The sequence below is a fragment of the Oryctolagus cuniculus genome, chromosome 2, assembly GCF_051225735.1.
Source record: "Oryctolagus cuniculus isolate XC-2025 breed Fujian yellow rabbit chromosome 2, ASM5122573v1, whole genome shotgun sequence".
Lineage (NCBI taxonomy): Eukaryota > Metazoa > Chordata > Mammalia > Lagomorpha > Leporidae > Oryctolagus > Oryctolagus cuniculus.
This window is the reverse complement of record NC_142868.1, coordinates 192,402,813-192,426,551: the sequence shown is the minus strand read 5'-3', so window position 1 is coordinate 192,426,551 and position 23,739 is coordinate 192,402,813. Positions and strand designations below refer to the sequence as shown.

Here is a 23,739-nt window from a genome sequence, read left to right as displayed (position 1 = left end):
AAAGAGACTGATGAACTGTCAGACAAGGATTTCAAAAGAATGATCATAGAATTACTCAGAAGCAATGCGAAGCAAATACATGAATTAAAAAAATAATTCAGGGGGCTGGCACTGTAGCAATGCCAGCATCCCATATAGGTGCCAGTTCAAGTTTCAGCTGCTCCTCTTCCAATCCAGCTCTCTGCTATGGCCTGGGAAAACAATGGAAGATGGCCCAAGTCCTTGGGCCCCTGCACCTGCATAGGAGACCTGGAAGAATCTCCTAGCTCCTGCCTTTGAATCAGCTCAGCTCCAGCCATTGTGGCCATCTGGGGAGTGAACCAGCAGACGGAAGACCGACCTTTTTCTCTCTCTCTCTCTCTCTGCCTCTGCATCTCTGTAACTCTGCCTTACAAATAAATAAATCTTTTTTATTTATTTATTTTTTGACAGGCAGAGTGGACAGTGAGAGAGAGAGACAGAGAGAAAGGTTTTCCTTTGCCGTTGGTTCACCCCCAAAATGGTTGCTGCAGCCAGTGCGCTGCAGCCGGCACACCGCGCTGATCCGAAGGCAGGAGCCAGGTACTTCTCCTGGTCTCCCATGGGGTGCAGGGCCCAAGCACTTGGGCCATCCTCCACTGCAATCTCGGGCCACAGCAGAGAGCTGGACAGGAAGAGGGGCAACTGGGACAGAATCCGGCGCCCCGACCGGGACAAGAACCCGGTGTACCAGCGCCGCAGGCACAGGATTAGCCTATTGAGCCGTGGCGCCGGCCATAAATAAATCTTTTTTTCTTTAAATCCATACATGACATGGATGAAAAATTTTCCCAAAATACTGAGATTTTTGAAGAGATAACAAATTGAAATACTAGAAATGAAGAACTCAATATGTCAAATAAAAAATACAGTGGAAAGCTTTAACAACAGACTTGGTGAGGCAAAAGAGAGAATATCCGTGCTACAAGACAAATTTGGAAATATCCCAGTCAGACAAAAAAAAAAATAAAAGAATAAGAAATTAGAAAAATTAAAAATAGTGTTGGAGATTTTATGGGATATTATCAAATGATCCAACATACGGATCTTAGGAATTCCATAAGGTGTTCAAAGAAAGAATGATTAGAAGGCTTATTCAGTGAAATAATTACAAAAAAATTCCCTAATTTAGATAAAGAAGGGGACATGCAAGTACAGAAGGCACACAGAGCTCCTAATAGACATGATCAGAAAATATCTTCATCACAACACATTGTAGTCAAAAGTTCCACAGTAAAACATAAAGAAAAGATTTTAAAATGTGCATGAGAGAAACACCAGATTACTTTCAGAAGATCTCCAATTACACTAACAGCTGATTTCTCATCAGCAACCCCATAGAATAGAACAGAATGGAGAAAAATAATCCAATTCTTAAAAAGAAAAAAACTGTCAAACCAGAATACTGCATTCTGCAAAGCACTTATTTATGAATGAAAATGAAATAAAGATCTTCCAGAACAAGCAAAAATTCAAAGAATTTCTCATCATTTGTCCAGCCATACAAATGAGGTTTAAGGATGTGCTACACACAGAAACACAGATAGTCATCAATACAAAAGAATGTGAAGGCAGAAAATCTCCTAATAAAAGTATAATGGAAATCCAAAGCAAACAATAGGAATACTTATGGAAAAATGACAAGGCCAGATCATTACTTATCAATACTAATCTTAAATGTAAATGGCCCAAATTCTCCAATTAAAAGTTAGAGATGGAATGAATGGATTAAAAAACAAGACCCATTTATTTACTGCCTACAAGAAACACAACACACAAACACAGACACTCGCAGACTGAAAGGATGGAAAAAGATATTCCATGTTAATGGAAAGCAACAATGAATGGGTGGGGGCCAGCACTGTGGTACAGTAGGCTAAGCCTCCAGCTGTGGTGCCAGCATCCCACTCGGGCACCAGGTTGTGTCCCATCAATTCCTCCTCCGATCCAGCTCTCTGCTTATTACCTGGGAAAGTAGCAGAAGACAGCCCAAGTGCTTGGGGTCCTGCACCTAAGCGGGAGACCCTGACGAAGCTCCTGACTCCTAGCTTCAGATTGGCCCAGTTCCAGCCATTGCGGCCATATGGGAAGTGAACTAGCCTTTCTCTCTGTCTCTGCCTCTATCTGTAACTCTGTCTCTCAAATAAATAAATAAAATCTTAAAAAAAAAAAGAGCATGTGTAGTCATTGTAATATCAGACAAAATAGACATTAACAAAAATACTGTTAAAAGAGAAAAGAAGAGTATTATGTAATGATTAAGAGATCAATTCAACAGGAAGATGTGACTATAATAATATATATGTACCCAATGACAAAGCACCTGGCTATTTAAAACAAATCTTCAGTGAAATGAAGAGCTGGTTTTCTGAAAAAATTTATATACACCATTGGCCTAACTAACCAGAAAAAAAAGAAGAGGGAGAAGAACCAAATTCAAAAAATCAGAGATGGAAAAGGAGACAGAACAATGTATACCACAAAAATAAATATAATCATCAGGAATTACTACAAACAGCTAAATGGCAACAAACAGGAAAGTCTAGAAGAAATGGAGATTCCTGCACAGATACTATCTATCAAAATAGAGTCATGAAGACACAGAAAAGATAAACAGATCAATAACCAGGATTAACTCAGTATAAAAATTTTCCCAACAGAGAAAAACCCAGTGCCAGATGGTTTCACTAGTGAATTTTACCAGAAATTTATTTTTTTTCTTTTTTTTTCTTTAGTAAATATAAATTTCCAAAGTACAGTTTATGGATTACATTGGCTTTCTCCCCCATAATTTCCCTCCCACTCGCACCCCTCCCATTTCCTGCTCCCTCTTGCATTCCATTCACATCAAGATTCATTTTCAATTATCTTTATATACAGAAGATCTTTATATACAGAAGATCGATACAGTATATATTAAGTAAATATTTCATCAGTTTGCACGCACACAGAAACACAATACTGTTTCAGTACTAGTTATAGCATTACTTTACATTGGACAACACATTAAGGACAGATCCCACATGAGGAGTAAGTACACAGTGACTCCTGTTGTTGACTTAACAATTTGACACTCTTGTTTATGGCATCAGAAATCGCCCTAGGCTCTAGTCATGAGTTGCCAAGGCTATGGAAGCCTTTTGGGTTCGCTGACTTCAATCTTATTTAGACAGGGTCATAGTCAAAGTGGAGGTTCTCTCCTCCCTTCAGAGAAAGGTACCTCCTTCTTTGATGGCCCTGTTCTTTCCACTGGGATCTCACTTGCAGAGATCTTTCACTTAGGTCTTCTCCCCCCCTCCCCCCGAGTGTCTTGGCTTTCCATGCCTAAAATACTCTCATGGGATCTTCAGCCAGATCCGAATGCCTTAAGGGCTGATTCTGAGGCCAGAGTGCTGTTTAGGACATCTGCCATTCTATGAGTCTGCTGTGTATCCCACTTCCCATGTTGGATCATTCTTTCCCTTTTTGATTCTATCAGTTAGTATTAGCAGACACTAGTCTTGTTTGTGTGATCCCTTTGACTCTTAGACCTATCAGTGTGATCAACTGTGAAGTGAAATTGATCACTTGGACTAGTGAGATGACATTTGTACATGCCACCTAATGGGATTGTACTGGAATCCCCTGGCACGTTTCTAATTCCACCATTTGGGGCAAGTCATCTTGAGCATGTCCCAGATTATACATCTCCTCCCTCTCTTATTCCCACTTTTATATTTAACAGGGATCACTTTTCAGTTAAAATTTAAACACCTAAGAATAATTGTGTGTTAATTAGAGTTCAACCAATAGTACTAGAACAAAAAAATACTAAAATGGATAAAGTATTATGTTGTACATCAACAGTCAGGACAAGAGCTGATCAAGTCACTGTTTGAAATGCTTCCCCTTTGGTGCTCAGTTAGTTGTCGCCGATCAGGGAGAACATATGATATTTGTCCCTTTGGGACTGGCTTAATTCACTCAGCATAATGTTTTCCAGATTCCTCCATCTTGTTGTAAATGACCGGGTTTCATTGTTTTTGACTGCTGTATAGTATTCTATAGAGTACATGTCCCATAATTTCTTTATCCAGTCTACTGTTGATGGGCGTTTGGGTTGGTTCCAGGTCTTAGCTACTGTGAATTGAGCTGCAATAAACATTAAGGTGCAGACAGATTTTTTGTTTGCCAATTTAATTTCCTTTGGGTAAATTCCAAGGAGTGGGATGGCTGGGTTGTATGGTAGGGTTATATTCAGGTTTCTGAGGAATCTCCAGACTGACTTCCATAGTGGCTTAACCAGTTTGCATTCCCACCAACAGTGGGTTAGTGTCCCTTTTTCCCCACATCCTCTCCAACATCTATTGTGGGTAGATTTCTAAATGTGAGCCATTCTAGCTGGGGTGAGGTGGAACCTCATTGTGGTTTTGATTTGCATTTCCCTGATTGCTAGTGATCTTGAACATTTTTTCATGTGTCTGTTGGCCACTTGGATTTCCTCTTTTGAAAAATGTCTATTGAGGTCCTTGGCCCATCTCTCAAGTGGGTTGTTTGTTTTGATGTTGTGGAGTTTCTTGATTTCTTTGTAGATTCTGGTTATCAACCCTTTATCTGTTGCGTAGTTTGCAAATATTTTTTCCCATTCTGTCAGTTGTCTCTTCACTCTCCTGACTGTTTAAGTACAGAAACTTCTCAATTTGATGCAACCCCAAATGTTAATTTTGGCTTTGACTGCCTGTGCTTCTGGGGTCTTTTCCAAGAAGTCTTTGCCAGTACCTATATCTTGCAGGGTTTCTCTAATGCTCTCTAATAATTTCATGGTTGTAGATTTAAGTCTTTAATCCATGTTGAGTGAATTTTTGTGTAAGGTATAAGGTAGGGGTCTTGCTTCATGATTCTGCATGTCGAAATCCAATTTTCCCAGCACCATTTATTGAACAGACTGTCCTTACTCCAGGGATTGGTTTTGGATCCTTGATCAAATATAAGTTGGCTGTAGATGTTTGGATTGATTTCTGGTGTTTCTATTCTGTTCCATTGGTCTATCCATCTGTTTCTGTACCAGTACCATGCTGCTTTGATTACAACTGCCCTGTATTATGTCCTGAAATCTGGTATTGTGATGCTTCTGGCTTTGTTTTTGTTGTACAAGATTGCTTTAGCTATTCGAGGTCTCCTGTGTCTCCATATGAATTTTGGAATCATTTTTTCCAGATCTGAGAAGAAGGTCTTCGGTATCTTGATTGGTATTGCACTGAATCTATAAATTGCTTTTGGGAGAATGGACATTTTGATGATATTGATTCTTCCAATCCATGAGCATGGAAGATTTTTCCATTTTTTGGTGTCCTCTTTTATTTCTTTCTTTAAGGTTTTGTAATTCTCATCGTAGAGATCTTTAACATCCTTGGTTAAGTTTATTCCAAGGTATTTGATTGTTTTTGTAGCTATCGTGAATGGAATTGATCTTAGAATTTCTTCCTCAGCCATGGCATTGTCTGTGTATACAAAGGCTGTTGATTTTTGTGCATTGATTTTATATCCTGCTACTTTGCCAAACTCTTTTATGAGTTCCAATAGTCTCTTAGTAGAGTTCTTTGGGTCCCCTAAATAAATAATCATATCATCTGCAAAGAGGGATATTTAAAGAACTAATTCCAATTCTTTTCAATCTATTCAAAACAACTGAAGGGAGGGAATACTCCCAAACTTCTTTTATGAGGCTATATGACCTTAATTTCAACACTAGAAAAAGATAGAACAAAGAAAGAGAATTATAGACCTATATCACTGATGAACAATAATGCAAAAATCTTCAACAAAATACTAGCTAATCAAATCCAACAACACATCAAAAAGATCATTCACCAAGATCAAGTGGATGTATCCTTGGTATGCAGGAATAGTCCCACATACAGAAATCAATAAATGTGACACATCACACTAACAAAATGAATAGAAATCATATGATTATCTCAATAAATGCAGAGAAAGCATTTGATAAAATACAACATCCATTCATAACAAAAACCTTGGGTATAGAAGGAAATTTCCTCAACACAATCAAGGCAATGTAAAACAAACCCACAGCCAGCATTACATTGAATAAGGAAAAGTTGGAAGCATTCCCACCAAGATCCAGAACCAGACAAGGATGTTCGCTCTCACCATTGTTGTTCGGTACAGCAGTCGATGTTTGAGACAAAGCCAATAGGCAAGAAAAAGTTATCAAAGGCATACAAAGTAAATGAGGAACTGAAATTACCCCTGTTTGTAAATGAGATGTTTCTATATTTGGGGAACCAAAAGAATCCACTAAAAAACTGCTAAAACTCAGAAAACAGTTTGGTAAAATGGCAGGATTTTCTTTGTATCCACTGACAATGCCATGGCTGAGAAAGAATTTCTAAGTTCAATGAAATTCACAATAGCTACAAAAAAATTAAATACCTTAGAATAAATTTAACCAAGGATGTCGAAGATCACTATGATGAAAATTATAAAAATTAAAAAAAGAAATAGAAAACAAAAAAAAGGAAAAATATTCCATGTTCATGGATTGGAAGAATTAATATCATCAAAATGTCCATACTTCCTAAAGCAATTTACAGATTCAGTGTGATACCAATCAAAGTATCAAAGTCATTCTTCTAAGCATCACAATACCAGATTTCAAGATGCTACAGGGCAGTTATAATCAAAACAGCCTGATACTGGAACAACAGATGGATAGACCAATGGAACAGAATAGAAACACCAGAAATCAATCCAAAGATCTACAACCAACTTATATTTGTTTGACCAAGGAGCTAAAACCAATCCCTGAAGCAAGGACAATCTCTTCAGTAAACGGTGCTGGGAAAATTGAATCTCTGCTTGTAAAAGTATGAAGCAAGACCTCTACTTTACACTTTATACAAAAGTCAATTTAAAATAGGCCAAATACTTAAATCTACAATCTGATGCCATGAAATTATTAGAGAACATTGGGGAAACTCTGCAAGGCACTGGCATAGGCAAAGACTTCTTTGATAATACCCCAGAAACACAGGCAATAAAAGCAAAAATAGACAAGTGGGTTACATCAAACTAAGAAGCTTCTATACTGCAATGGAAACATTCAGCAAGGTCAAGAGGAAACTAACAGAATGGGAAAAAATATCTGAAAACTATGAAACTAAAAAAAGATTAATATCCAAAATCTATCAAGAGCTCAAGAAATTCAACAACACAACATGCAATCCAGTTAAGAAATAGGCAAGGACTTGAACAACTATTTTTCAAAAGAGGAAATTCAAAGTGACAACAGACAAATGAACAAATACTCAGGATCACTAGCTATCAGAGAAATGCAAATCAAAACCACAATGAGGTTTCACTGCACCCCCATCAGAATGGCTCTTGGGGCCAGTGCTGTAGCATAGCAGGTGAAGCCGCCATCTGCAGTGCCGGCAACCCATATGGGTGTTGGTTCAAGTCCTGGCTGCTCTACATTCGATCCAGCTCTCTGCTATGGTCTGGGAAACCAATAGAAGACGGCCCAAGTTCTTGGGCCCCTGTACCCATGTGGGAGACCTGGAAGAAACTCCTGGTTCCTGGCACTGGATCAGCACAGCTCCGGCCATTGCGGCCAATTGGGGAGTGAACTAGTGGGTGGAAGACCTCTCTCTCTTTCTCTCTCTCTCTGCCTTTCCTTCTCTCTCTGTGTAACTCTGACTTTTAGATGAATAAATAAATCTTAAAAAAAAAAAAAAAAAGAATGGCTCTCATACAGAAACCAACATACAATACATACTGGTGAGGATGTGGGGGAAAAGGCTCCCTAATCCACAGTTGTTGAGAATGTCAACTAGTGCAGCCATTGTGGAAGACAGAATGGAATTCCTCAGAAATATGAAAATAGTTCTACCATATGATCCAGGCACCTCACCCCTGGGAATTTGCCTAAACAAAATGCAATCATCATATAAAAGACTTATGGATACTCCCACGTTTACTGCAGCTCCATTCACAATAGCTAAGATATGGAATCAACCCAGATGCCCATCAACCAATGACTGGGTAAAGAAAATGTGATAGATAGACACTGTGGAATACTATTCAGCCATAAGCAAAAATGAAATCCTGTCTTTTCGAACAAAATGGATGTAACTGGAAACCATTATACTTAGTGAAATCAGCCAGTCCCAAAAGACAAATACCATATGTTTTCACTGATCTGTGATAACTAATAAGAGTACCAAAAAAACATGCAAAATATGACTTTGGAGATTGAATTATTGTGTATAATCCTTGTCTCTACTGTTGGGGAATAGTTTTTTTTTTTTTTTTTTCTCTTCTTACTCTTCGTTGGATTCTTTGCTTATTGTAAAGTTAATCTTATGAGTATAAAATAAACTGAAAGTAGATCATTGTAGAAATTAGAGAAAAAAAATGGGAGGGGAAAAAGGGGGAGAGTGAGAGTGTGGGCAGGAGAAAGGGTACGGTAGGAAGTATTACAATGCTCCTAAATCTGTATATATGAAATACATGAAATGTGTTCACATTAAGAAAAAAAATTATACAAATGCTTAATAAAAGTTATAAAATAGATCAAAAGAAGAAATCTCCATTGTTTCACTACAGACACATAGGCAATGGTGTCCCCTTTTTCTCAGCAACCGAGAACAGCGAGTATTATACTGCACAGGGTAATTAAGTAAAATTAACTAATAAAGGAAACCCCCATACTCACATAATCAGTTTTAGCCAAATTAGCACTAATAACAGAAAAGAACAGCAGCAGCAGCAACAGTGCCAACAAACATGTTAGTAAAGTGATTAACCTAAGATTTTATTCTGGGGTTGGGCATAGTGCTCACCAGTAAGTCCCTGTTATGCACGGGTAAATGGGAGGACATTAAGAAAAGTATAAAGGAATGGAATGGAGATGACAACACACAAAGGCCATTACTGAATCAAAGCAAAATGACAGATTTTGGGAATATAAATAAGCTAAGTCTTGCTAAAAGAGTTTTTTTTTTTTTTTTTTTAATTTATTTGACAGAGTTAGTGAGAAAGAGACAGAGAGAAAGGTCTTCCTTCCATTGGTTCACCCCCAAAACGGCCGCTACGGCCGGCGCTGCGCTGATCTGAAGCCAGGAGCCAGGTGCTTCTTCCTGGTCTCTCATGCGGGTGCAGGGCCCAAGCACTTGGATCATCCTCAACTACCCTCCCGGGCCACAGCAGAGAACTGGACTGGAAGAGGACAACCGGGACGAGAACCCGGCACCCATATGGGATGCCAGCGCCGCAGGTGGAGGATTAACCAAGTAAGCCATGACCCCAGCCCTAAAAGAGTTTTCAGGCTGGTGCCATGGCTCACTTGGCTAATCCTCCGCCTGCGGCGCTGGCACCCTGGGTTCTAGTCCTGGTTGGGGCGCCAGATTCTGTCCTGGTTGCTCCTCTTCCAGTCCAGCTCTCTGCTGTGGCCCAGGAAGGCAGTGGAGGATGGCCCAAGTGCTTGGGCCTTGCACCTGCATAGGAAACCAGGAGGAAGCACCTGGCTCCTGGCTTCAGATCGGCGCAGTGCACTGGCCATGGCGGCCATTGGGAGGTGAACCAATGGAAAAGGAAGACCTTTCTGTCTCTCTCTCTCTCTCACTAACTCTGCCTGTCAAAAAAAAAAAAGTTTTCAAATTCAAATTCAGCATGGTATATATAAATATCAAGATAACCCCATCTTAAATTTTAAAAGTTAAGCACATTAAAAGAAACAGTAAGCTTGAAGAGCATTTTATAACCAAAATAAACTCATTATTATTTATGTGAGAATGGAAAGACTGCATTGAAACAAGAAAATTTCAGCTCTGAGGTCTCTTATTGAGTATAAATGGCAGAATTTTAATGCTTGAGAGGAAGAGGGTCCTTGTCCAATCTTCTTTACTAAAGGTGAACTAGTGATGAAATTTTGGGGTTGGCTTGAATAGTATATGTCGATGTTTTGAATTGAGACATTTCCCCCGCATTTCACACACACAGCATTAGGAATTTCCAGCTCCTGTTTTAAACATTGGATGAAATGGATACAGTGGCAACAACAGGTTGGGGCCAAGGCATCATCTGCCTGCTTTAAAGGAGGCCAGGGGAGCTTACTAGGTCCTTGGGCTCCACTACTGCCTTCCTCCTTTGAAGCCTAGTGTATGCAGTTCATTTCCCTAACTGGCCTCACAACAGGAGGAGTCTGTGAGCTGTGATCTCTAGGATGCCAGAGAAGGAAGGGAGAGACAGATGGAGGACCAAGCAAATGCAAGTGGGCCAACAGTGAGGAACACAAACACTCATGCTCCATACTCCATGTAGGCCTGCTGTTTTAATGCACTGATTCGCACATTAGGCCCACTTTCCTACCACAATAATGCTAGGTGGGGTGATATTTCCCAAGAGATCGTGTTCTATTTATCAGCTCCCAGGAAACAGGGGGACAACTGGCAAGGAGTAACAGAGAACTGTAGATAAATGAACACAAACTGTATTAGTGGCACTGCAGTAACACAGAAAAGTATAACTTAAAAATAATCATGATCAAGTTATATTAATAGAAAAATCCTTAGAGAGGCAATAATTTTGGTGTGCACACAAATCCAACCTCATTTTGATAAGCACCAATCACCTGTCTATGGTTGCTTTGAAACATATGCTATAACCAAAAGCTTGGCCCCTGTCCTGGTGCTAAATCAAAATAATGAATACAAGGTGTTAGGGTAAACAGACAGTTCTATCTATCAATAGATGAGGGGGTAGCAGACTTTGAGTCTCAATAGTAACCTTGCGGTTGTACAGCAGAAATGGCTGTTGGATAGCTACAATGACCTGATGTCATCCATGAAACACTGCCATGGTGGAGTGGCTCCGCCATCCTGGTTTGTGACTGTGGCTTTCAGGAGAGCTCAGTATTACAGAACATAATGCTTGCGTGCTGTGGATGCTAAGAGACGATCAGATAATATATGCAGCCTCACGCAGCAGGAAGAACAGAAGAAATCTGATTCAATTTGTGCTAGTAGGATCTTCTTCCTCCCTCTCTCCCTCCTTCGTTCATTCCTGGTCTTTTCTGTGCTTTTAAAATAATAAGAAATTCTTAAGTAATTCCAAAATGTCCAATGTACCTGAGTTGTCTGACACTGTCCAATATATACAAAGCTTTAAAACACCTGGCATTGACACTGTAGTTGAGAAACAATTTAAACAAACAAAGCTCCCAATAGTTTTGAAGGGAATCTCTTCTTTTGTTGAATATTGCAGAGAGGCGCTCTTCACTAATTGTCTGTTCTCTAGTGGATTTAATTCCATATGCTCTTGTAGAATCACTAAACACAGGTTCACAGTGGTGAGTCATTCCATTAGGACATTTTTTTTTTCAAGGAATATGAAAGCAGGTAGCAGAAAGAGAAGGCAAGGGCAGAACAGAAGCAGGTGGACGAGCCCAGAAAGCTGAGCACTGTAATGGTGTAAGACTATGCCATTCCAAGTTCAGTCCACGGAGCTGATTAGAACTGCAGAATGTCAGGCCCCACCCAGATGTACTCAATCAATGTCTGCTCCAGTAAGATCCCCAGGAAACTCCTATGCACAGTGCACTGTGAGAAGCACCTTACGCTCCATGGCTGGCCCTCATCACAGTGTGCCCTTACTGGGTGACCAGGGACAAGTCACAGAACCTCTTTGAGCTTCATTTCTTAAGCTATAAGATGCAGATGATAATTTTTCTATGATAAAATTTTTTTCAGCGTGAAGTGAGTTACTGAATAGAACTGTCCACAGCTGTGGCATAGACCAAGAGGTATTCTTTAGGTGTTTTTGTTGTTTTATTAAATATGTGATAGTATGATTTTCTTAATTCTAGGCTAAACAGATAAATTTTAGAACACTAGTATGTTAGCTATTGAATCTACAACAACCTTAGTTTTGTTTTTTAACAAAATTTTCATTATTTATTTTCACTGTACCTGACAGAGACACAGAGATCTTCTATGCACAGGTTCACTTTACAAATGCCTGCAACAAGGCCAGCGCCGCGGCTCACTAGGCTAATCCTCCGCCTTGCGGCGCTGGCACACCGGGTTCTAGTCCCGGTCGGGGTGCCAGATTCTGTCCCGGTTGCCCCTCTTCCAGGCCAGCTCTCTGCTGTGGCCAGGGAGTGCAGTGGAGGATGGCCCAAGTGCTTGGCCCTTGCACCCCATGGGAGACCAGGAGAAGCACCTGGCTCCTGCCATCGGATCAGCGTGGTGCACCGGCCAGGCAGCCATTGGAGGGTGAACCAACGGCAAAAGGAAGACCTTTCTCTCTGTCTCTCTCTCTCACTGTCCACTCTGTCAAAAAAAAAAAAAAAAAGCCTGCAACAGCCTAGCCCTCAGCAGCCACAGCTGGGCCAAGGTGAAGCCAGGAGTCTAGAATTTAACCTCCTGAACCAAACAACTTGTCCCAACCCTAGTTTTCTCAAGTAAACTAATAAACTAACTCTTAAAACAAGCCAGAAATTTATTATATTTTATATTATTGATTATATTTTATGATTTCTTACCATATATATGAGGTTACACACATAAATAAATAATGGGAGAACACATACTTAGACACTGCATAGTTAATTATCTTGTCCTATCTTTTAAAAAGATATTTATTTATTTATTTATTTTCATTTTATTTGAAAATCGGAGAATGACAGTGAGAGTTAGAGTGACTGTGAGAAACAGAGAGACCTTCCATCTGCTGGTTCACTCCCCAAATGCCCACAACAGTCAGGGTTGGGCTGAGCCAAAGCTCCTGGAACTCTGTCTGGGTCTCACACATAATAGTCAGGGACCCACCTAGTTCATCCATTACTCACTGCCTCCCAGAGTGTGCATTAGCAAAAAGTTGAGTAAGAAGCAGAGGAGTCAAACCTAGAGACGTGAGTAGGTGACCCAAGTAGCAATTTAATCACTGTGCCAAATGCCCATCCTCATCCTGTCTTTAGTTGTAGATGTTACATAAGATTTTTACATAATTTCATGCCCTTAGAATACCGAAAGCCAAAGTCTACAGGCAAGAACGTCATTAAGCTGAAAAGGAAAGTCGTTCTTGTGGAGGGGGAACTCTCCACTGGTGAGCTGAGTGCTCACATTATCTGTAGTTCAATATTAGCACAGACAAAAGGAGAAGGAAAAAGGGCTTGCTGGGTGAGGTAGGAGCTGACATTACAAAGTAAATGATACCTGGACCAATATAAAAAGTGAAAAGAAGACATGCTGATAATGATACAAATAAGCCATCTAAAAATTAGCTACAAAACCAAATACTTGGTGGTGGTCATTACCACATACACTCCACTTCTTACTTGATATGCAATCTCCCTGCCAGGAATACTGCAGGATGGATACTGTGAGATGGTATAAACATCCCTTCGGGGAATGTCAATGCACCTGTGTCTGTGAGAGCTGATCACCTGTCTGAGCAGAGGTTATGCACCATGGAAACAGATGCTGTGCAGTATTAGGGTGTTACGCGACTGGGACTGAGAAGGCTGGGTGTGGTCAACAAGAGGGACACTGAAGACCTGGCATAGACTCCTAGGGGTTAGGCAGCTGGGTCAGGCCAAGTAACGTATGGGCTGAGAGCATTATTTCCAAAGAGCTAGAATCTCCATATCAGATGCAAGACCTTCCTTGAAACTAGCTGGAAAACAAACAAGCTCCACAGTAGATCCCACCAGGCACTTTATTGGGAAGGAAAATCCAACCAGAGAGCACCAGGTTTAACTGCACAGATTCAAAAACTACTTGCTGGGAATAAAAGTTAGGACTTTGTGTTCTTTTTATTTTTTAAACAAAGAAAAAAATAAATGCTCACTTAAGATTTTTGGTTCTTTGTTATATTGTGTATCTAGAATAAAAAACAGAAACATACTTTTCTCTATTTCTTAGTCTTTCTCTTCAAAGTTTAAAACCACAGTCTGTATTCAACAGAACCATGTTGTATTGTTAGATTATTTTGGTAGAAAACCACAGATGAAACACTGTTTTTAATGTTTTTGAGATGCAGCCAGTGGGGAAAACCGAGGGGTCCTGGGGACAGGGGCCAATGGCAGGCCCAGTTAAATCATCCAGTCAGCCTTGCCTGCAGGAGTCTGCCCTGTGGCTATCAGCTTCCTGGGGAGCTGCAAGATGGGAACTGACAGGCCAGGTTTGGAATGGCAGCAGCCATACGCACCCTCCAGGAGGAGCCTAAGGATTTCCCAGGCAGTCGCTCTGCCGGCCATGCTCTCTGCTATACCTGCAGTGCTCAGCTGGTTCCCTCCTTTCTAACACACCTGAACGAAAATTCTAACAATGGTATAAGAGATGCATATCTTTCAAGGGTTATAAAGTATGGACATTTCTAGAGTATATAAAGCCTGTAACACTCTGAGCCCTCACATACAGCATATTGAACTTAAAGCTTTTTAAGGCAAGCAAGGTTGAACTCAAGGTTTCTCCTAGAACTTATGGGGCTAACACCAAGCAGGGAAAATTGTCTCCAGAGGTAAAGCCACTCCTTAGCTATACAGAAAGACCTCAGTTCTTCTTCTGCAAACAAGTGTTGTTTAATCTTGGAATCCTCATAAATATGGATATTAACGGCAATCTAAGGGGTTGGCATTGTGGTGCAGTGGGTTAAGCCATCATGTACAACAAGGAATAACATATCAGAGTGCTGGTTCGAGTACCATCTGCTCGTCTTCCTATCCAGCTCCATGCTAATGCATCTGGGAAAGCAGCAGATGACAGCCCAAGTGCATGGGCCCCTGCCACCACGTGGGAGACCTCAACAGAGTTCTGGGTTACTGGCTGACCTGGCCAGAGCCTGGGCTGGTATGGCCATTTGGGGAGTAAACCAATGGATGGAGGATCTTTCTGTTTCTGTCTCTCCCCAACGCTCTCTCTGTCACTCTGCCTTTAGAATAAATAAACAAATAAATAAATCAATCTCTCTTTTCTGTTTGTTTTTAAAATAATCTAGACCCCAAGGAAAGCCTTTAGATGAAGACACTGCTCTCATCTTACCCGTTGTCCACACTGGCATGGACTGCAGCAACAACACCTTCCAGAACTTGGAGAGGGTCCCTGGGCCCTCCAAGGTCAGCACTGCCACCACTGGGGGAAAAAATGTGAGAAAAACGAATTCAAAGGAGGAGCATTTGGGCCTCAAAAACATGCATGACATTTACACCCTACAATGAAGCCAGTGGCTTCTGGCACAGTACACTGTCTGTTCATGGTCATTTGTGTTCTAAGATGTCCATTTACAAATGTACCAAGCCCTGTACTAGGAGTTAAGGATATGAAAATGAAACATTCTCTGCTTTAATATTTGCCTGCTTTCCTATCAAGACAATCCCAAAATCTACTTGGATTCTGTCATTCAAAAATTGTTCATTGAAAGCTAAAGATATGAACTATTTTAAACAATGAATATATAAAAATGATCAAAATAATTTATTTACAACAAACAGTATTTACTCACTAGGTACCAGGCACTGCCAAGTGTTTTACAATTCTGCCATTTAATAATCCCCACAGCTCATAAGAAAGTACTTATTTTGCCCATTCTATAGATGTGTATGCCTGGAACGCTAGTGAATTCTGAAATTACAACACAGGCAAAAACGTTTTACATGAGTTTTCTGAATGATTAAATGACTTAAATCAACAACTGGATTTTGTTACTTCCATGTCTGTCATTTTGTGCCTACTAAATCTACTAACATCCTAAAAGGCAAATATTATAGATATCAACAGTTATTCCTTTGAATCTGAAAAAGAGGTCATGAACTCCTCATGTGCCTTTATCCGACTACCGTGAAAGACTCGGTTCACACTTGTTGAATGTCATCTGTCTGCCCAGTATACCATTTATCAGATCAGAACCAAATCTCTAGTAGTGGAAACCAAGGCATAGACTTGTAACTATAAAAACATCACAGAGTATATTTTCATTATTAATGCAAGCATGCAATTTTTAGGAAATAAAGTCATCAAGACATTAATTTTTCAAAATGCTAGTTTTTGTGAGCTTCACCTAAAGCTTAAGAATTAGTAAAAAAGATAACTATAAGCCAACAAATACAAAATATAGCAAACATATCTGGGATCATCTGAAAGAGTAGAGTGGCACTTCAAACCAAAAACAAAAAATCATAATCAGCTAATAATAAAACTTTTTAAATTTGGCATTTGTTCTTTCTAAAAATTGCTATCATATTTTATGTCTCTCCCAATATGTAAAATTACCAGATACCTCAGAGCATTAAGGTGACGACTGGATGAGGCTGGGGTAATTAAACTGATAAAGGCTCATTTGATTTCAGTTCAGCTGCAGAAAACTGACACACACTTAATCAGAAAGTTCCTCAAGAGCAATACAGAATTACAAAGAATGCTTAAAAGGAGAATAAATTAAACACAACTAAATCTTTTAGCCTAATTGCATTATTCACAGAAAGCAACTGATGCCTCATTATTTTCTTTCTTTCACTTTTCCTTCTCTTCTAATCCTCTCAGATGCCTTCCTATACCAAGGCGACAGCATATCAGCATAAAGCCAGAGTTCTCAATTGTCGCACTTCTGTGATTAACTGCAGGTAAATAATGTCCCAAGACACTTAGCTTGTGTCTAATGGCTCCAGCGTATGACTAACCTTGCTTTCTGTACTTCAAAAGAAGCTCCTGGGACCATCCCCACTGCTACCCACAAAGGAAATCAGAAAAGGCAAGATTTAAGAAACCACATGGAAGTCACAGGGCAGTGTGGCATTTAGCTACCTGCTTCATGTGCCATTCTGTGTTGACCATATATATTTCAAGAATAATCCAGGGAATAGAGAGTAGACCAATCAGAAGTTAGCTTCTCAACATGGCACACGTTAATACTAACACCAATGACAAACATTATCAGGATCTCCATTCTCAGTATATTTTAACACTTCAGACTTTCAGAACTCTGAAGCTTAGGGAGGGCTTAGGCAGGTACTATTACAGCAAAGTATCCTCGGCTTTCCTCTCGGGCTGATAGCTTACCTCAAGGCAGATATTATTTTCATGATTGCACTCTTCACTATATCCTTGGGTGAGATGTCAAGAGGGCCAACAGCCACCTCCAGAAGCTGCTGAACCATTTTCAGAGGCTGACCGTCTAAGCACATGGTCACGGCTTGATCATGAATTTTCCCCTTTTCTGATCGGGACAGATCATATTGGCTACTATACTTCTGCAGTGTCTCCTGCAAAGACATGGTAACGTCACCTAAGCATTACATAGAAAGTAAGTATGTCTACATGTACACAGTGAAACACATTGAGAAGATCCTCAAACCAAATACTGAAGGCACTGCTTGGTCATTAAGAGCAGCTCAAATCCAAGCAGGCTTAAGGGCAAACCTTTGCTTTATCATTTATTACTCAGAGGGCCTTTGTGATCCCAAATTCCAGCATCTGCAAAATGAAGAGGAAAACAACAGTCTTGCGAACAGAGGGCACTGCAAATGTTAACACGCAGGCCAGTCCCTTAGAACAATGTCAGGCAGAGAGCAATGCTTAGTAGGTATGAGTTTCCTGATTGTAATTATAGCATTACAACCACCTAATAATCTACTGAGCATCAGCCTTGTAATCTCAGGTGTTATACGTATGGTTGTCTAACTTAATACTTACAATAATCATGCAAGAACTTTTAATTAGCTCCATGTTATCAAAAAGGAAACTGAAGAGCAAAGATATTAAAGAACATGCCCAAAGTCACATGGCTAGTAATTAACAGAGCTCGGATTAGAATCCAATTGACTATGGGCTCCCTTTGTGCCACTCTGCCTGCCTCCCTTCGATAATATCTGTGAAAATGAATTACAACAAATAGTTTAAGAATCAGGACTAACGCTACTGTTTCCAAGCGTGCCAACTATGATCACTCAGTGACAAGAACACTTCCAGGTTATTTAGTTTCCCTAGGAATCTTGAGCATACAGTTGTGTCTTTCAAAATAATCCTGTGAAAACCTGAACCTTGACTGCATATCTGATGACACTGAAGAACTGCTGTCAATTTTTTGGTTGTAGTATGATACAGTGGGGTTAGGTTTCAATGAAAGTATTTATGGATAAAATAAGATGACTGGTGTGTGTTTTAAAAATCTAAAGGACAGAGGGGAGGGTAGATGGGGGTATGCATGCAGTGAGATTGGTCACATCCTGATGACTGTTGAAGCTGTACGTTCGTCATGTAAGGTCTCTCTTACCATTCTCCCCACTGTGAAATTTCCTCCATTTTAGAAAATCTGTGAGTTAGCTGGGTATTTTCTATGAGAAGAGGGAACAAAGGCTCCACAGGATAAAGATCTTTGACTCAGATTACACTAACATTTATGGGGGGGGGGGGGTCTTTCACTGTGTAAATTATATAAGGTTATTTCTAGACATTTCTTAGAAAGGTGCCTTAATACAAACTGATTAATGTCCAATTTAGTAAAAAAGAGTCTTCTATTATAGACCATCCGTGGAATGCCAGCATGGCACTCATAGGCAGCTGTGTGGCCCGGATGATACAAGCAGATGTTTGTATCAGTAACCTCCTTGTATCCACATATACTATTCCAACTGCTAAAAAGCATCACTCGTTCCAAGGAGAATAATGCTACTCCTCTGGATTTTAATACAGTATCTTTGATTTTAAATATAAACAAGTATCTTAAAAATTTTATACTAATAAGTATAAACCACTTGTACTTGAAGATTCAAATTGTAGGTTAGTTCTTGTAATTATGGATTGTGGTACTATGAATGTCAGCGTATTATCAAGACTAGTAAAGCCAATTCGTTCTCTGCAAAGGCTTCTTTTCTGTTCATACCATTGTTTAGTGTTCTTCACTTGATAGGCTAACAGACACTGAAAAAGATAAAATGAAATAAAACTGCTATCAAATGTAAATTTTCCTCACATCTTTCAATGAGGGGTCTGCATTTATGTGTCTCATACAAATTTTGAAGTCCGCCATTTGTTCATTATCTAAATTCCTCTACACTAACTGGTGTTCCAGTCTGGAATATTTTTCTCCAAACCAAGAACACAATTCAGTGAACATTAAGGCTTAAGAAAAATAAAAGGGGGGGATAACAGAATACTACTCACATATCTGCACTCTTGTATCAAAATGATTTACTTATTGATCTGTCCACTTCCAAGACTATTAAAACACAGAACACAATCTCTGTGGGCCTCAGGGGGCTTATGGTGTCCTTGTACAGCCTAACACATGGATTCCAAACTTGGTCACACACAGGGACTCTGGAGCCTCATCACGGTGTTTCTGAGAAACCCAAGAGAGCCTCAACTGGAAACCAATCAGGAATACTTCCTAGCCAAAACATCCATATTGGTAATAAAGTCATATTGGAAACCTGACATAAAAGCAGGATAACAAGTAAACACATTTAACAAAATTATTGAGGCAGACATGGGAGGCTACTTTTTATTTAGTTCTGAAAATGAGGTTAAAAACTCCAACCTTCGGGCCGGCGCCGCGGCTCACTAGGCTAATCCTCCGCCTAGCGGCGCCGGCACACCGGGTTCTAGTCCCGGTCGGGGCGCCGGATTCTGTCCCGGTTGCCCCTCTTCCAGGCCAGCCCTCTGCTGTGGCCAGGGAGTGCAGTGGAGGATGGCCCAGGTGCTTGGGCCCTGCACCCCATGGGAGACCAGGAAAAGCACCTGGCTCCTGGCTCCTGCCATCGGATCAGCGCGGTGCGCCGGCCGCAGCGCGCCGGCCGCGGCGGCCATTGGAGGGTGAACCAACGGCAAAGGAAGACCTTTCTCTCTGTCTCTCTCTCTCACTGTCCACTCTGCCTGTCAAAAAAAAAAAAAAAAAAAAAAAAAAAAAAAAAAAACTCCAACCTTCATTGAGCTGGAAAGCAAAACACCTACCAGCTAGAAGCAGAGCCCGAGCACCTTTGTCCTTATCATTTCTTAACTTTGGACACAACTCCTCCATCCCAAGGCACCTGCCCAACATCCAGCTCCCGGCGCCATCCCCACCTCTCCCCTGTCCCTCCTTCCTCCCCAGGAATCAACTGCTGAAAGTGAGGTCAAATTCATATGAAAGAGGTGAATGGAGAACTGACAATAAAGTGGTCAATGGCAGGTTAAAGGATTAAGGTTTGGGAACCATTTTCAAAGATACCTGCTGAAGTCTGAAAATCCTATCAAAACTACCAACTGATCTGTAAAGGATAAATGAAACACAGAAGTTTCCAGTTAAGTTACCTGCTCACTGTTCTTCATGGAAACAATGAAGCTACTGCTGAGGGTTTCCAGGTGAGAAAGTGATTTTTCCAGGTGGTTCAGAGTATCTGCATAGGTAATTCTGGAATCACTAGGTTCCTGAATGTCTTCTTCAGCATTTCTTTTCCTTGGCTTCTCAATAAAATGTTTGACTGTCTTAATGGCCTTTATGGTCATCTCTTTACGAGCTTCCACAGAGAGCTTTTAAAAGAAGTATTAAACAGTAGTTTAGAGAAAAAGTATTAAACAGTAACCCTAAATGTAACCCCACGTCATGACATACGGCACATTCAATGAGGCATCAGAGAGGTGAAGGAAACAAAAGGTAAAATTTTAAAATATACAACCTTGACCAGTGAACAGGATTTCTGTTACCCTGGCTTTCATCTCTGAAGAAAACTACACTGACAGATCATTTACACAATTAAGTCAGTAACATAATTTTTGATGATAATACTGTAAACAGGCAATGTTCTGATGAATACTAATTACACACAAAAAGCATACACAAGACACACAAAAATGTATTCAGGCATTTATATATGATACAAAAATTAATGACTATTAAGCAGTTAGGATTATGAGCGATAGTTTTCTACTCTACTTTCCAAAGTTTCTGCGACATTGTTGTACTCATGCATTTTTCTCCGACAGGGTCTGTTCTGTGTTGGTATACAGGGGTTATATTTCTAATACTAAAAATATTAACTCACTAGCCCTGAATACAAAATAAAGTCTAAACTTCACCCATTGGGATGCAGGAAGCAGACATCTCTGAGCAATTCTGCTTCTACTGGGAACCTGACAACTTGTGCTCTTTGGGGTCCCAGTTTTTGGCCTCCTGGCAACACAATGAAGAACATTTTTAACATAACCTCAAACAGAATTTGGCTTGATTTTTAAAAATAAAAACAAAAATAGACCAAGTCCTAGGACAAGACCTTAAGCTTTTCTATTGATTAAAATCAGTTCTTTTCTATCTCTGCTATTCTGAAGCATAGGAATACACTTCCATGTGTGACACCAATAGTCCTCAAGCCCCAGTTTCCATCTGCTCCTTCCAAGTCACTCCACACGGAATCATTAGTTTCAGATATGACAGCTGACATTTTCTTAGTCCTATATAAATACTTATAAGTAGTACCATTTCCATGGAATTGTAATGAAGTACCATTTCCATTAAGTACCATTTCCATGGAATTGTAACAAAGTGCTTGCTTTGCAAATGCAGCTCCAAAACAAGTTTTGTGCCCCTCACTTTTTTTTTTCTACCAGATTTCTGCATGTCAGTACTTTATGGCTAAGAAACAAAATCCCCAGTAACTGGCAGGTATTAGTTTTTGTCTCTTTCACAAAACAAAATAAATCTTGAACTTCTCCCTTCTATTTGTAGAAAGAGAAGACACCAGGATAGTGCTGAGTTCAGATAACCTCCCCTCCCTCCACAAGGGCCAGAACTGGTCCAGGCCAAAGCCAGGAGCTTGGAACTCCATCCCAGTCTTCCACATGCGTGGCAGGGACCCAAGTACCTGGGCCATCTCCACTGCCTTGTACTTGTTCCCTTTGGCGGGGGGGATACCTTCTTTTTTGTAAACTCCCCAAATCTCTTAACATAGAACTCAGCATGACAGCACAGGCTGTTCGCAAGCTAACCTTCTGGTGCAGTTGTAACCCACTCTCTAGCTCCAGCCACATGGCCTCTCAAGATCCCATGGTGTCTTGTCGCAATGGGATGACCCGTCAGTCACATGAGGTCAGCTTGCACTCTCTGTGTCTTCAACTCCTACAGCCAGTTGACTGACATGTCCCTACTCTGGCATCATATTACATATGTGTAGACACTGGCACTTCAGCATTACTGAGTCTACACCTGACACTGAACGAAGTCTGTGTTTTCAGGTCATGAGAGGCAAGCAAATGTTTTCCAGAGTGTGAATTACTTGACCTCATCACAATAGCATCATCAGGAAAGTTTATTTTTATTTCTATTTTAAATAATCCTTCAAGTAACTAAGTACTTTAAAACAACTAAATAATCGGACACTTAAGACTACAGAATGTAAGTAAACACGGGAATAAGTTCATTTTCCTGAGATAGCCTTGTCCTCTGATGACCAGCACTTGACTTCACTCCGGCTTTCACCACTTCACGTTGTGAAAACAGGTCATTGCTGAAAGGATGCAGAGTGTGACTTTAACAAATACAAGTTTAATGCATTATTTATATCTAGCAGATTCATTTTCTTTGAATTGTTCTATGGTGGAGAGAAAAGAAGTAAAAATGACTGAAGACACGTACCAGAGGAAAAATAGCAATTTTCTTACTCTACCTAGTGGTCACACTGTACCTTTAGTCTTAACCGTCTTTTCCAAGTCCACGGCATTAGCATGTCATTCATATTCATCATTACCACAGTAACCCACCAAGACAATATTTTAGCTATTCTCCGCAGCAATGAGTAACTGCTCTTTACAAATAATGTCCATTTTGTAAAACAGATAGGTGGCTAAATTGTTCTGCCACTTAAAAAATAGGTACTGAACATCCAGTTTCCAGTTTGATGGAAAAGTAAAAAATGAACCAGCTTCACAAAGAAACCACATATAGTATGGGAGATCAGATAGCAGGAAAGGTAAAATATCTGGAAGTCATCCATGACATCAGTAAATCTTTCTGGGTCCCCCTTCAAAACATATCCAGAGTGTAAGCAGGCCCCACCTCCAGCGCTGCCAGCACTCTGCTCCCACGTATTGCCTCTCCAGAGTACAGTGATGGTTCTGACTTATCTCTGAAGGTGACCCACACGGCAGTTCTTCCCCAGTACAAGTGCTCTACCTGCTCCACTGTATTTATCAACTCCCTCACAGTTGAGATGAGCCATGTTCCAGCCAACAAAATCTGAGAAAGTAAAAATGCATACGGATCCTTAAGTAGTCTCCCCTCTTTCTCAGCCACAGCAGTGGAGGAGGGTTTAGGGCCCAGACTGTGTCAGTGCAAGATGTTGCCCCCCCTGCCCAGCCTGGACCCTGAGTGAGTATGGTGTAGGTCCCTGGGAAGGCTCTCCCTGGACTACATAGTACCAAGCCACTGCACACCCTGCCCAGTCTCGCATTCAACAGGTAGCCAGAATCAGGCTATGTGTGTGTTCGATTTTCAGACATCAGAAATTGCAAAACTAGCCATCCATTTTTATTTTATTTTTTTTTTTTCACAGGCAGAGTGGACAGTGAGAGAGAGAGACAGAGAGAAAGGTCTTCCTTTGCCGTTGGTTCATCCTCCAATGGCTGTCGTGGCTGGCGCGCTGCAGCCAGCACACCATGCCTATCCAAAGGCAGGCGCCAGGTACTTCTCCTGGTCTCCCATGGGGTGCAGGGCCCAAGCACCTGGGCCATCCTCCACTGCACTCCCTGGCCA

The 23,739-nt window shown here is 40.6% G+C and overlaps 1 protein-coding gene across 2 annotated transcripts in view; it reads right to left on the bottom strand.

The window, feature by feature from the left end:
* NBAS (NBAS subunit of NRZ tethering complex) overlaps nucleotides 1-23,739 on the bottom strand; it is a 459,817-nt gene that overhangs the window by 79,546 nt on the left and 356,532 nt on the right. For both annotated transcript variants that reach the window (XM_070069748.2, XM_089327834.1), the window contains 3 exons: nucleotides 20,307-20,525; nucleotides 17,076-17,278; nucleotides 15,063-15,152 (listed from right to left, as the gene is read on the bottom strand). In XM_070069748.2, the coding sequence (XP_069925849.2) occupies nucleotides 15,063-15,152; nucleotides 17,076-17,278; nucleotides 20,307-20,525 (512 nt within the window). The remainder of the gene's footprint in view (nucleotides 1-15,062; nucleotides 15,153-17,075; nucleotides 17,279-20,306; nucleotides 20,526-23,739) is intronic.